This window comes from Marmota marmota, unplaced genomic scaffold (genome assembly GCF_001458135.2).
Source record: "Marmota marmota marmota unplaced genomic scaffold, marMar, whole genome shotgun sequence".
In the NCBI taxonomy this organism is placed as follows: Eukaryota; Metazoa; Chordata; class Mammalia; order Rodentia; family Sciuridae; genus Marmota; species Marmota marmota.
Window position 1 is genome coordinate 23,938,959 of NW_026000082.1, and position 15,256 is coordinate 23,954,214.

The 15,256-nt window shown below is 36.7% G+C and overlaps 1 protein-coding gene across 1 annotated transcript in view; it reads right to left on the reverse strand.

Annotated features, from left to right (window-relative positions):
- Positions 1 to 2,937: 2,937 nt before the first annotated feature.
- Positions 2,938 to 15,256, reverse strand: part of Znf684 (zinc finger protein 684) — a 29,458-nt gene continuing 17,139 nt past the window's right edge. Inside the window, 6 exon segments of the mRNA XM_015485201.2 lie at positions 2,938 to 5,848; positions 5,850 to 6,004; positions 6,007 to 6,207; positions 11,156 to 11,251; positions 11,500 to 11,626; positions 15,022 to 15,064. Of these exon segments, the coding sequence (XP_015340687.1) occupies positions 5,330 to 5,848; positions 5,850 to 6,004; positions 6,007 to 6,207; positions 11,156 to 11,251; positions 11,500 to 11,626; positions 15,022 to 15,064 (1,141 nt within the window). The 3' untranslated portion in view covers positions 2,938 to 5,329.

Consider the following 15,256-nt stretch of genomic DNA (forward strand, 5'->3'; position numbering starts at 1 on the left):
TACACATGACTATTTCAGATGTTTTTGACGACTAAATAAAAACACAGACTTCAAATAAAGAAAAATAAGCTTCTGGAAATCTAAGAACATGTTTGAACTGAATGTAAATAACATTTTGGTTTTATTCTTGAAAATCATGTTGTAGGTTTGAGGATATGCAAGGAAAGAATGAAATCAATAGTGGAAAGCTCTCTGCAGAACAATATACATATATGTCCAGTACTAGAATACTAAATGTCAAAGACATCTGGAAATGTGAGAAAACAATTTTATTAAGTAGGTGTGAAGTACATAGATGGGAATTCATTGTACGTTCCTCTTTACCTTTTTTGTATGTTTGAAATTTTCTATAATCTTAAGCAAAAAGAAAAAAAAAAAGAAAAGAAAGAAAACCAACCCCTAAAACTGAGTAACTGCCTGTTAAATCAGTAACAAATGTTCAAAGAAGCAATTCAAATAACAGTACAGAAAAGACAATTTTGGTCCTGTAGTTTCTTTCCTCACTGCTCCTACATCTCAGAAACTCTACATTGTACTTCAGACCAGAGGAAGAGGGTACCCTTCAGAAAGTGACATACTCCATTGTTGCCTGTGTAGTGTCAGATATGTTTGTCAGATATGTTGTGTAGTACAGGGTAGCAATGTGTCTGATGATCAACTCTAACCACTGGAAATAAGATGTTTTGAGTCTTATTTATATTATAATTATAAAAAGATTTAAGTGCCTATAAAAAAAGTGTTTATTCATCATAGGGAGTTTAACTCACTTGCAGTTAATAATATTAGTATTACCAATAATACTAACTGGTATACTTTTATTTTTTCTGCCTTTATTTTTACTATTTACCTTGCCTTTTTAAATGCAACTTTTACTTTTCCTGCTGTCAGATATCATGCTTTGTTTCAAACTTGCAGTTGCACATTTTATTTTTATGTAAATTTTTACATTTTTATTTATAAAGCCTAAACTTTATCTCGATCCTTTTTTAAAAAAAATATATTTTTGTTTTTAGTTTTAAGTGGATATAATACCTTTATTTTTATGTGGTGCTGAGGATCAAACCTAGTGCCTCACACACGCTAGGCAAGCACTCTACTGCTGAGCCACAACCCCAGCCTCTATCCCAATCCTATTCCAGAACATTAGGACTCATAAACTCAGATATCTGCTTTCCACTTTTTGTTTCTATTATAGTTTTTGTATTTGATTCTTAAAAATTTGCATGTAATCAGAAAAAATAAAGTTTTATTGGAAAAATGACAATCTATCATCCACATATAAATAAAAGAATATTTTTAGCAATCTTTCTATAGGGTAAAAGAAAAAAGTCTCAAGGTATAACATTTTCTTAGAGGTGGGAAAAACCTAGAACTTGATTAATATGGATGTTTCATCAAAAAAGGCAAATAGAGAATTTTGGAAATCCAAGATGATTGGATGGAACTTAGCATAAAGTTTTGATTTTTTTCTGTCTTAAACTTATGCCTTAATGAGTTTTGACTTTATTTTTTCTTGACAAAATCTTGTAGAGATTAAGAGAATGAGATTAGTGACAGAAACTCTTTAGGTGGCAGTTTATATTTGTCTAGAACTGCAAATACATTTTAACTTATTGTACTGTATTTCTTTTTCCACCTGAGAAAGGAGACAAACTAATTTATGAAATGCAGATTACCCTATTACAAATTCCATGACTCTTAATTTGCAGTGAGCTGGAACAGACAGACCATTGCATGATCCTTGCCACCTTGACCTACACAGCTGTCCTTTCACAGGCTTCTTACATCAGGCTGGGAACAATGGATTCTCTACCCCTCCTCCTGTTGTCTATGGAGTTTCTCAGATGAGGGACCTGAATAGAGAAGAATAGAATAGATTGGACAGGAATGGTAAGCACTAGGTAGGACGAAATGTGGGCTTCATATAGGACATAAGGGAAAACTGTTGAGCTGAGAAAAGGCAACTCCTTCCTATAACTATATATATCCTGATTGAGAGGCTGGGGCTGTAGCTCAGCAGTAGCACACTTGCCTGGCATGTTGTGAGGCACTGGATTTGATTCTCAGCACCAAATATAAATAAATAAAATAAAGGTCTAACAACAACTGAAAAAGTACTTAAAAAAAAATACCTTGATTGCCCTGAGTGGTTGACAAATTGATTCTGAAGACAATTCCAAAAAAAGAAGGTTCCAAAAACTTAGAATTATTTCCTAAGTGAAATTAGCACGTATATTTCTAAAATAACTTAGAGACAAAATTTAATTTAGAGCTTTTAGTGTGCTTGATCAAAAAAGTACTATAATTCATTTATAGTCATGATATTACCTTTAAAAATGGTTAATGAAAGAAAACCAATGCAGTGAGGTGTAACTGAGCTTAAACTTAAAAGGAAAGGCCTGATTTCTGAATGTAGGTTGAAGTTGAGTTTTTATCATCATTCAATAAAAGGCATAAAAGTTTTCTTGACATTTTCAAGGAATATTGTGGAGAACAGAGTAAGAAGAACTTCAGTTTAAATGAGGGTTAATTTAATCCTTTGAAGGAAATATGTAGAATGTAAAAATGCCATAGTCCAACATGAAACTGAAGCAGAAAAACATATTCTATTCAAACACTTTGATTAATGATGCCTGTGCTGGCCATATGGAAAATTCCTGGCACCTCTAGGAGATAAACCTGTTATTGACTCCTTAAGAAAACAACAAACCCCCCAAAACTCTCACCCCTCAAATTGCAAAATATCATAACATCCTAATTTATTAAAATTAAATATAGGGGGGCTGGAGTTGTAGTTCAGTGGTAGAGCATTTGCCTGGCACGTGTGGGGGACTGGGTTCAATTCTCAGTACCACATTAAAAAAAATAAACAAAAAATAAAGATATTTTAAAAAATTAAATATAAATGAGTGGCTGGGGTTGTAGCTCAGTGGTAGAGCACTTGCCTAGTATGTGTGAGGAACTGGGTTCAATCTTCAGTAACACATAAAAATAAATAAAATAAAGGAAGCAGTGTGAAGAAAAGACAAGAAATGACCCACCCCCCAGACCAACCAAAGCCAAGCGCCACTGTATCCACTGCCTGCATCCTGCAGCCTTCACCACTGTGCCCAAGAGAAAGGCTGACAAGGATGCTAAAGGAGATAAAGTCAAGGTGGCGGAGGAACCACAGAGAAGATATGCAAGGTTGTCTGCTAAACCTACTCCTCCAAAGCCAGAGCCCAAGCCTAAAAAGGATCCTGCACAGAAGGGAGAGAAGGTACCAAAGGTAAAAAGAAAAAAACTGATGATGGCAAGGATAATAACCCTGCAGAAAATGGAGATGCCAAAACAGACCAAGCACAGAAGCTGAAGGTGCTGGAGGTGCCAAGGAAGTGTGTGCATTTTTTTATAACTGTAGGCTTCTGGTACAGTTTCAAATACTATTTTTTAATCAAGTTCTATAAAAATGCAGAAAATTTTTTTAAAGCTATGTTGTTAGCACACAGAACACTTCATTGTTGTTTTGGTGGGAAGGAGCATACGTCACTAGCAGAATGTCTCCGAAGCTGGATTGCTGTTGGGGGGGAACACCTTTCCCTGACAGTTTTGAGAGACTTCCTTTTGGCTCCCACGAGGAGGTGTTCCCTGACATTGGTACACATAGCCACCTTGGCACAAATGCCTTGTGGTGTGGAAAATCTCAAAGTCATCTTTTATGCCCTCCTCTTCCTCTCCGCCATCAGCATAGACTTAATTCCCTAAACTCAGACATGTTGGGACCTGACTCCCAACAATTGGTTTTACCAGTGTGTGGGGCAATCTGGACTTTCCAGTGACATCACTGAGATAGAGAGCAGCAGTTCCTTTTCTAAATTGTGGATCTTCAAATTTTTGCCATTTTCATTTCATTTTCTGAAAGTCAGGGCCAGCTCATGGAACAATTATTAAACAACATGCTAAATGTGAAATGTCAACCCTTTCTCTAAACTCTCCCTATTCAGAGCATCAAAAGAAGACTTCATTGGGTTTTATGCTAGCTTTCTGATTTGGGGAGTCCATCCAAGAAGGGAGTTTGAAAGTTGTTGTATACTGTTAACAATTGTCTGCCCATGTCCTACCTGAAATACCATGATTGTTTATGACAGGAATCTTTCATAAAGCTGGATACAGTTTGGCTTGGGAAAAAAAATAGATATATAAAAGTATGTATCCATCTATAACTAAAAAATTTTAAAAATAATTAAATACAGATGATACTCCAAGTTAAAGCTCTTTGAGCTTACAAAATATACCAATGAAAAAGGAGAGAGATTTGAAGTACAAATGTTTTATTTACATACTGAAATACTTCTTTTTCTGAACTGAAAACTTATTATAATACAGACCACAAGTGCTGTTTTTCTCTTCAATTAGTACCATGTTAAATGTTATTTTTTGTTTTGATGTTCACATAAATAGGAAAACATCTTCATAAGAAGTCTTCACTTCTATAATTAACCAAAGGGAAATTCAGTAACACTGCCATGCTCATTAAAAGTACCAGCAAATGCCAGGTGAAGTGGCACAATCCTGCGATCCCAGCTACTCCTTGAAGCTAAGGGAAGAGGATTGAAAGTTTGAAGCCAGGCTGGGCAACTGAGAAAGACATTGCTTCAAAATAAAAAATTTTTAAAATGACTCAGGATTTAGTTCAGTGGTAGAGTGCCTACTAGTGTTTACAAGGCCCTGGGTTCAGTTTCCAATAATGGAATAAAAAAAAAAGCGCCAGTAAATGGATGGAAATATTGCTGAAATTCATACTACATATTATAATACTGTTTCCCAGTTAATTGATTATGCACATGTCATTAGGATTGGAAGAAAAAAAATCACGATTTTATTTAAACTTCTTTTTGCGATAGGGTCTCACTGTGTTGCCTTCTCTAGTCCTCCCACCTCAGCCTCCCAAGTGCTGGAATCACAGGTGCCACTGTGCCATTGTTATAGAAAAATTTTTAATGGAGACAAATTAATGTGAAAGTATATATCTTAAAACTCCCACTTGCAAAATTATGTTATGTTATAAAAATTAAAAATCAGAAATGGTAAATGCAATTTTCATTGATTCCTGGATACTTTTTATTTTTCAAGCTCTGTGCTCTATTATGTGCAATTCAATCCTTTTTGTGATTTTTGTTCTGAAAAAAAAAAGTATTATCACTGCCAAAGCATGTGTGGTACTGATTATTTTCTATGGGAACCTACTCTTTAGCATTCATTCAAACTGAGGACTTCTCACCATGAATTCTCTGCTGTTTACTAAGATTTATCTAATATTTAAGTACTCCTCATATTTATAAAGTGAATGTTATGTATGGATTTTCTGATGTACAATAAGATTTGACTTCTGGGAAAATGCTTTCCCACATTTGTTACATTCATAGGGCTTCTCTCCTGTGTGAGTTATTTGGTGTCTAAGGAGATGAGATTTCTTGATGAAGGCTTTGCCACATTCAACACATCCATAAGGTTTCTCTCCTGTATGAATTCTTCAATGTGTAACAAGCACAGATGTGTTGTCAAAAGCTTTACCACACACGATACATCGGTACGGTTTCTCTCCTGTATGAAATCTAGAATGTTTATGAAGGGATGAGCTATACCTGATAGTTTTCCCACATTCCTTACATTCAAAAGAGTTCTTAAATGTATGCAATTTCACATGTTGATTGAAGGAGGAGCTCCACATAAACATTTTCCCACACTGACTGCACTCATAAGGTTTCTCTCCGGTGTGAAGTCCCCGGTGGACCATGAGTTGGGCTTTACGTACAAAAGCATTCCCATAGTCACTGCACACAAAGGGTCTCTCTCCATTATGAATTTTTCTGATGCGTTGCAAGATGTGCCTTACTGCTATAGGCTTTCCCACAGGTGTTGCACTCAAAGGGGTTTTTTCTTGTAGGATTTTTTTCATGCCTAATGAAATGAAGTTTCTTTTTGAAGATTTTTCTACATTCACTGAATTCATAAGAGTTTTCTCTAAGTCTAAATCAGGTTGCAAGCTCTTCTCATACATTTTACTTTTATATGATTTTATTCTTTTAAGATTAAGATTTGTGTTCATATCATAATGGTAGAGTCTCTCCATAGTCAGAATTTTACTGAACGTGAACAAAACTGACTTCAAAAAATTGTCCTTGCTGTCCTGATACTTCTCTGGTTCATCAAATGGGCAGTCAGCTTCTAAAAAGGAGGAGAGTAAAACATTCCTACTTATTTTCTCCCTCCAACATGTTATAGGGAGAGAAGCATCTATAGTTTCAAATCTAGTCTCTCATTCTGCCTTGCTCTTCCTGAGCTTTAAGAACAAAACTGATAATAAAGAAATTGGGAACAGATGGCTTACCTTGTGACCTGTGGAAAGACAGTAAAATGGGCATAAGGAACAAGCAGAGTACAAAGGAAATCAAAAGGCTGTTGGACAAGGGTTCAGGGTTAGGTCACAGAATGGGGAGACTCCACTGGGGAGCTCTGATTAATGGATAGGGTCACAAGGCCACTAGCAGACAAGAGTGTTAAGGGAAAATATCAGAGAACAGACTAGGTTTGGAAGAGGCAGATAAGACAGCAGAGTGCTCTCTACCTAATTCTTCAATTGCCCTGATAGGATAGTTCCCTATTTCTCTTTTACATCTCTTTTTTTCTCTTAATCATCTGGCACAAGGTCAATTTCCTTTAGAGATATTCTTCTATCTCAGGCCTCTAGCTCCATCTAAGCCATAGCTGAAGCACTCCTGTAGACAGAGTTTCAAATCTACCTCTGACTGGGACTCATCTTACATGTACCTGTAAGCCTAGGAGTACAAATGTCCAGCAGGCCATTGATAAACAAGTCATCCTTAGCCCAGCCATAGATTCTATTTTCTGTCATTTTTATATATGACAAATATATATTTGTACTGGAAAAGGACTGTTTTCGATCCTCTTTCAATCTGCTTAACCAACTAGTCTTCTGAAAGCACTTTGCTCTCATGAGTCACATTTTCTCACTTCTACCCTTAAAAACCTATAAATCCCAAATCTGATGTTCCATTAAAAAAAAAAAAAAACTGAGAAGAGTGAACTAATTCCCACTCTGGAGTTTCCTTTCAGTGGACTGTTAGTGTAGTACAACACCTCTAACTTCTTGCTCTGTGCCTTAACCTCTGTGTTCATATCATAATGATATGTGGAGCTGGACTAGGTGAAGGGCTACAGCCACTGGTACACACTTCATTGTGGAGTAATGGGGATTTGGTTCTTTTTCTTTTCTTTCTACTTAAACCAATGGGAAACAGCATCCTAGGTTACCTCTATAAAAAATAACCAACTAAAATACTCAGTGTAATCAACCTGGTAAACAATCTTACTATGCAAGATAAGAATTCACTGGTGGGATCTAAGCATGCATTTTACTAGTCCTCAAGGATCTTCTATTCCATTGAGTCTGGACTCCTAAACACAGATACTCTTAAACTTACAATGAGGGGAAGGGGTTATATCCTAATAAAACCATAGTAAATTGAAAATATTATGAAGGTGAAAATGCATTTAACACACCTACCAAACATGCTAACTTAGCAACACAGTACACTGTAGAGTACTGGTCATTTACCCTCGTGATCATGTGGCTAGTTGGGAACTGTGGCTCACTATTGCTGTCCAGCACCTTGACAGAGTACCACACATAACTGGCCCAGGAAAAGACAAAATTTTAAGTATAGTTTCTACTAAATGTGTATCACTTTGGCACCACTGTAAATTCATTAAGTTGAGTCTATGACTACAGCCTTTTGCTCATGTTCCTTCCTCACCTACTTGCCCTCTCTCCTCTCCTCTCATTATATCTAGAACTTAGATATTCTTCAGGGAGGAACTACTGTTCCATAATCACAAAAGGAGACTTCTCCAGTCTTTGTATATTTTAAACTTTAAGTTCCATTTTCTTTGGATGTCTAAGAGAGTCACTGCTGCACTAATGACCTTAATAATTAACAAGAATAAAACTGCAATGTTAATGTGTACTCAACAAATGTTTCACATTCACTTGTCAAATTTGAAAATGTTTTCATATAACTATGTTTTGCTGTTCCAATTACCATTTATATACTTAGAAAATAGTAATGGATTCTTTGCTTTCTTTGAGTCCTTCTCAAGAAACATTTTTAAAAGTTTGCTGAATGGAACACCAAGAAGAAACATGCCCCACAATGCCTGGCTCTACAACAGTGAATTAATGAAATGTTCATTAAAGGGAAAAAGGAATGTAATAGCTCTTTTTCTTTACAGCATTATCATGAAAAATCATGCCTTAAAAGCCACAAGGGGGGGCTGGGGTTGTGACTCAGAGGTAGAGCACTCACCTAGCAAGTGTGAAGCCCTGGGTTTGATCCTCAGCACTACAAAAATAAATAAATAAATAAAAAATAAAGGTATTGTGTCCAACTAAAAAAAAAAAAGCCACAAGGGGTGGCACACACCTGTAATCCCAGCAGCTTGGGAGGCTGAGGCAGGAGGATCATGAGTTCAAAGGCAGCCTCAGCAACTTAGCAAGGCCCTAGCAACTTAGTGAGACCTTGTCTCTAAATTAAATAAAATATAAAAAAAGGCTGGGGATGTGGCTCAGAGTTTGGTAAGCATCCCTGAGTTCAATCCCTGGTACCAAAAGAAAAAAAAAAAAAAAGCCACAAGGATTTTCTTAAAAGTCCAAGATAGCATATGTCAAGTATTCATGACAGACTCATGGCAAAGTTGGACTGAGAGTTCAAAAAGGTAGAAATAGATCTAGGCTTGACTTATGAAAGGGGAGAAAACTGACCTCAAACTTTATACCATGCAGGTCTTAGTTATGTAGAACAAATCAGAATCAAAAGGACTGATACAAAAAGAAAATTGTATAAAGAAGATATAAAAGAGCCCAATTCTCATGAAATAGGGAAGAAAAGTAATAATTCTGGATAAGCAAAATGGGACTACACTATAGAGGGCACTAATAGCCATTTAAATATCACAATACAGGTTATAAAGGACTAAATATTATTGTCAGGAAAGTTATAAGTAAAATGGAGCCAGGTGTGGTGGTCCATGCCTGTAATCCCAGCAGCTCAGGAAGCTGAGGCAGGAGGATTGTGAGTTCAAAGACAGCCTCAGCAAAAGTGAAGCACTAAGCAACTCAGTGAGACCCTGTTTCAAAATAAAATACAAAATAGGGCTGGGGATGTGGCTCAGTGGTCAAGTGCCACTGAGTTCAATCCCAGTACCCCAAAAAAATGAAAGAAAAAGAAAAATGGAATAATTTGGATAAATTGTGGAAGAACAACTAAGACACACCAGGAAAGAGAATGGAATTGGCAAAACAGGAATATAAACAGTCCAGACACAATAACAGTAATTAAAATTCACTCGGTTTATGTCAGTAGAAGTTGAGATCCCAGGGAATTTAAAATATAATTAATTGGTGTCCTAACCATTCGAAACACTTCCCTAATGTTCTCTGTGGAAAGGGGAAACTTTATTTTGAATCAATCTTTGACAAACTAATAGCTGAAACATAAGCCATAAATCTACATAGGCTTTAAGGTTGCCATTGAGAGGAAAAAGCCAAATCACTTGCCACATGATTTCGAGACTGCAAAGCAAGTGGGCCAGTCATTATTCTTTATTGCAATATAAAGGTGAAGGCTGAAGAATTTAAAAAATTAGTTACTATGAAAAGACAAAAAAAGGCAGGTGAGGTACAATCACAGGAATGGGGAGTTGCTGAGGCAAAGATGCTGGAGGTGATGTGGCTTCTGAGGGAGTTAATTGTGGAGAGAGGTGGAAAAGAAGGGCAAGAAGCAAGAGATGAATAAATACTAAAATGGGTGAGGCAGGTCAGCTAGGAAATAAGTAAACTTGAGTGGAAAGTGAATTTCAAAAAGATATTAGTATTACCAAGTGAAGCAAAAAGATGCACTAGAAAATAGATATCCCCACATTATCAGAGAGACTAAAGATGGGTAAGGTGAGTGAAATAAATTCTTATAATTTTATGTTGTCTCAGCTTCCATTTTGCATAAAGTTTAACTTTCTTATACCAGAAATAGTGTGGTCAACTGGATTTCCACCTTATACAACTGCTTCCTGGTGACCACTTCTCTGGGGGATAGATAGATACAGTATACCTGATTGGCTGTGCTGACCTTCACACCCTGCGTGGACTGTGCAGCTATGTCATAATAACCACCTATCAGCAACAATGTGGTCTCTTGGAAATTGTGTCTGCTTGCTTTAAACCTAACAACCAAAACTTCCCCTGGAAAACTTATTTGAATAACACCCTGGCCCCAATGAAAGCACTGGCCCATAGGTCCCTGTCTCTCTCCCTGCCTTCATGCCTGACCAATATGTGTGTGGCCTCTGGTCATGCTGAGCACCTCCCCCCGCCACACACACACACCAGGACCCATAAGCAATAGAAGATTGCCATCTTATATGTCCTAATTGTTGAAGGGGTTCTCTCCATCTCAAGGACCCTGAATTAAAACAGTGGCATATATGATGGGAGAAAAGAAACTTTTTAAAAAAGGAAAATAATTGAGAACATGATGTTACCAAAAAAAATTTTTTTTTAAACTAACATGTACTGAAGACTTATTATCTGCCAGCCAACCATTTAAAGTGTTTTACAGGTATTAGTTCATACAATCTTTACAGGAATCTGAGCTAAGAATTAATATCATTATTTTATAAATTAAAAAATTATGCTACAAAGTAATTTTCCCAAGATTATACAATGACTGGTCCAGTAAGGTTTCAAACCCATACAAACTGACAACATTCTAAGGACTAACTACACAGAAAAAGATCTGCAATAATGTTGAGAAGGGAAGAAAAATGAGGGTTTCAGGAATTAAAAGAAAAGAAGCAAAGCAAGGATCTGTAAGAACAGGCAGTGTGAGGAACCACAGGAAGGAGAGAGCACCTCCACATGGCGGCAGAGCAAGAGCAGAGACACATGGGCACCCTTTGGAAAGCTGATGATTACAGGAGTACCCACTCACTTCCAACAGTGTGTGACTTTTAAGAGGTGCTTTCTAAAAAGCATTCAAAGGTGCCTGTCCTTCACTGACCAAATGGGATCTCAGTTCCCAACTGATTTTCTCTCACTCACCTGGACGGCTCCAATGTAGGTTCTTTCCTTCTACAAACCATGGCTTTTGTCCTCGCTTCACCATGAGGATCACTTTTGTTTTGGTACTTATACACGCTCTTCATGGGAAAACAACACACAAGAGGGGACAAAGTACTGGGGACAAACAGCTATCTCAGAACTTAGAACTGCCTCAAGTCTTAGGCATTTAAAGGATGAAGAGTAGGTTTTAGAACAAACTGAACTCGGAAGTTCAGGGCCAATTTTATTAATGCTTCAGAATGTTCCCAGCTCTCACATGTCTTAAAGGGAGTGCAGTATATTGGTACATTCCAAGTTACACAGTTACCACCCTCTGTCCTTACCCACTGACATGAGGTTTTTATAGTTCTCCAACATCACATCCCAATACAGGGATCTCTGATCACAATCAAGCAGCTGCCATTCCTCTGAAGTGAAGTCCACAGCCACATCCTGGAATGTCACTGATTCCTGTAATAGCACATTCTTCTTCAAACTAGTGTGTGCATTATTAGGGACTTGCAAGAGAATCATGATAATCTCTTAATATCACCTTGACTGTTGAGTGTGTAGAAAGTTATGTACAGTAACTACTATACACTTGATTCAGAAATAAACTTTGCAATAGCAACAAAAACCGTATTAAAAAGTCCAACTAGTGCCAGAAAAATTCAACAAGGGAAAGAAAATTGTGCTGAGACAATTAGATTCCCCCACACAGAAGAATAAAGTTGATCTCCCACCCACCTCATAAAACAAACAAAATATGAACTAAAATGGACTAGGGACCTACATGTCAGGACTAAAACTGTTAAACTCTTAGGAAAAAGACACAGGAGAAAATCTTTGGCAGTGGCTTCTTCTTCTTCTTTTTTTTAAGTTGTAGATGGACACAATACCTTTATTTTATTTAATTTTACGTGGTACTGATGATAAAACCCAGTGTCTCAGATGTGCTAGGCAAGTACTCTACCACTGAGTTACAACCCAGCCCCCAGGCAATGGCTTCTTAAATATGACAGAAAAGTATAAGGGACAAAAGATAAAATCAATTTGAATTTATCAAAACTAAAAAACTGGGGATATAGCTCAGTTGGTAGAGTGCTTGCCTTGCATGCACAAGGCCCTGGGTTCCATTCCCAGTACCACACACACACAAACAACCTAAAAAACTTTGTGCTTCATAGAACACAATAAAATAAGTAAACCTGGGTGTGGTGATGCATGCCTGTAATCCCAGCTACTCAGGAGGCTAAGGCAGAAGGAGAGAAGAATCACAAGTTCAAGGTTAGCCTCAGCAATTTATTGAGGTCCTAAGCAACTTAGTGAGAGCCTGTCTCAAAGTAAAAAATAAAAAGGTCTGGAATGTACCTTACTGGTAAAGCACCCTTTGGGTTCAATCCCCAGTACCAAAAAGGAAAAGAAAAGAAAAACTCACAGACTAAGAGAAAATATTTACAGATCATATATCTGACAAGAGACCTATATCAGAAAAAAGCACTCTTAAAATTCAAGAAAAGACAACTTAAATTAAAAATCAGCAAAGGATTTAAACAGACATTTCTCCAGATTTATTTATATATATATTAGACTTTACAAAGTAAACAACTGCAATGCCTGAAGTGATATGTGCATGTGTGTATAGATCTTGTACTACAGTACAATATTTTCAGGGTTGATTTCTGTTGTAAATATATCAGTACTTCATTCCTTTTTTTAGTACTGAATAATATTTCATCTTGTGACTATATTACACTTTGTTTATCCATTTGTCAGTTCATGGACACCAGATTGTTATATATATATATATATATGAGAAAGGTCAATAAGCACATGAAATAATGATAAATATCATTATTCATTAGTGAAATGCAAATCAAAACCACAATAAGGTACCACAGCACACCCATGACGGTGGCTAAAATAAAAGGCAGACAATTACAAGTATTAGCAAGCACATTGAGAAAGAGGAACTCTTACATTTCTGGTGGGATTGCAAAATAGTGTAGCAACTATGGAAGACAGTTTGGCGGTTTCTCAAAATGTTAAACATATGACTAGGAATTCCACTCCTAAGTATATACCTAATAGAATCAAAACCCTTGTATATGTAAAAATTTATACACAAATGTTTGTGGCAGAATTATTCACAGCAGCCAAAATGTGGAAACAATCTGATGTCCATGACCTGACAAATGGATAAACAAAATGTGATATATCCACAGGATGAAATATTATTCAGCATTAAAAAGGAATGAGGTACCGATATATCTACAATGGGGATGAACCTTGAAAATACTGTACTGGGTAAAAGAAACTAGTTACAAAAAATCACATATTGTATGACTTCATTTATATGAAAAGTTCAGAATAGAAAAGCCAAATAAACAGAAAGCAGATTAGGGAGGAATAGGGAGTAATTGCTAATGGGTATCTGGAATTCCTTTTCTCCTGGAATGATGAAATGTTATAAAATTACAGTGGCAATGGCTGTACAATGCTGTGACTATAATAAAAACCACTCAACTGACACCTTAAATTAAGTCACTGTTGTGATATGTGAATTGCATTTCAATAAAACTATTTTAGAATATCACTTATATATTCCTTAGTAATTTATTCATAGAATATTTTATGAGGATCTACAAGACCCTGTACTAATAATGATTTCAAAAGGAAAAATATGATTGCTCCCCTGAGAGACCTTACAATACAAAGTAAATTGTGGGAGACCAACCTTACACATGACTGGGTCACACTCCCTGGCTGGGTGCTGAGGCGCTCAGTCACAGAAATGTGGTCGGTGTCTCGTGTATCTTGCTACAGCCCCACGGGTGAAGCTACCCTCACCTGTTCCTTTGTAATATAATCCCTTGCCCTGTTTAGGATAAAATCTTCCATGGAAATGCCTTGTGTGTGTCCCCTTCTCTTACTGTGCCCTTGGATGTGGCCTACCCAGGTGTCAGTCAACCTGCTGACAGTGGACATCATGAAGATACTCAGCCCCCTGAAACCTGACCCCTTGCCTCATTTGAATAGCTTCTCCTCAATAAAAGGGGTCAGAGCGTGCTCTCGCTCTCTCTCTCTTTCTGCAGACCCTTAAGGTCAGAGGAGCCATCACAGCAATCCCAAAGAAAAAGGTATTTGTGTCTCTTGTGTGGTTATTTCGTGCAGCCCAGTTAGCCCAGTTTATCTGGAGCGACCCCTGAGCCTTTTAGTTTCGAGAACTGAAATCCGGCAGTAAATATCTGCAATGTTACTGAAGTGATAAGGTTTACACACCTGGCTTACATAAGCATTTTTAAAAAATATTTATTTTTAATTTTATTTATTTATATGTGGTGCTGAGGATCGAACCCAGGGCCTTGCTCATGCTAGGCAGGTACTCTACTGCTGAGCTACAACCCTAACCCCTTACATAAGCATTTTAAAATAGGATCACAAGGTTTTTGTTTTTTTTTTTTTTTTTTACATGATATAATATATCCTCTTAACTATAAAGCCAAAATAATGTGTGATCCATACTTTTCTATATACGAGAATAGCCAATTTACAGTTAAAAAAGATCTAGCCCAAGGGGGAAAAAACTTATCTGGGGAATTACTTTGTTTTATCTTCACAAACAATGCTAACACTTTAACTAGTTGATAATCCATTTAATATGATTTCCAAGAAGACTGAGTATATACTTTGCAGCTCAAATTTATTCCAACTATATGCAGACCCCATGACATGGACATCAACTTACTAATTTTCTAAATTTCCATTTGGACCTGATCTTCTATTCAATCTACATTTTTTTGACCATTTTTTTAATCATATGGATTTTGGACTTGAATGATTCAGTGAATATATGGATGTCTTACCTGTAAATTGATCATTTTTCTGCAGCTTTTAGACAGAGGAGACCTATGAAAGTAGAAATGAGAATAGGAACACATTAGACACAAAGACTGTAATATAGAATCCTCCTTTACCAGATAATAACTACCTACACTGAAGCCTCAGAAAATGCCACCTATTCAGAAAATGACATTTCTAACAAGTCAACATTTCATAAGCATGGTATTCTACTTGTGATTCTATTATGAATATATGGGG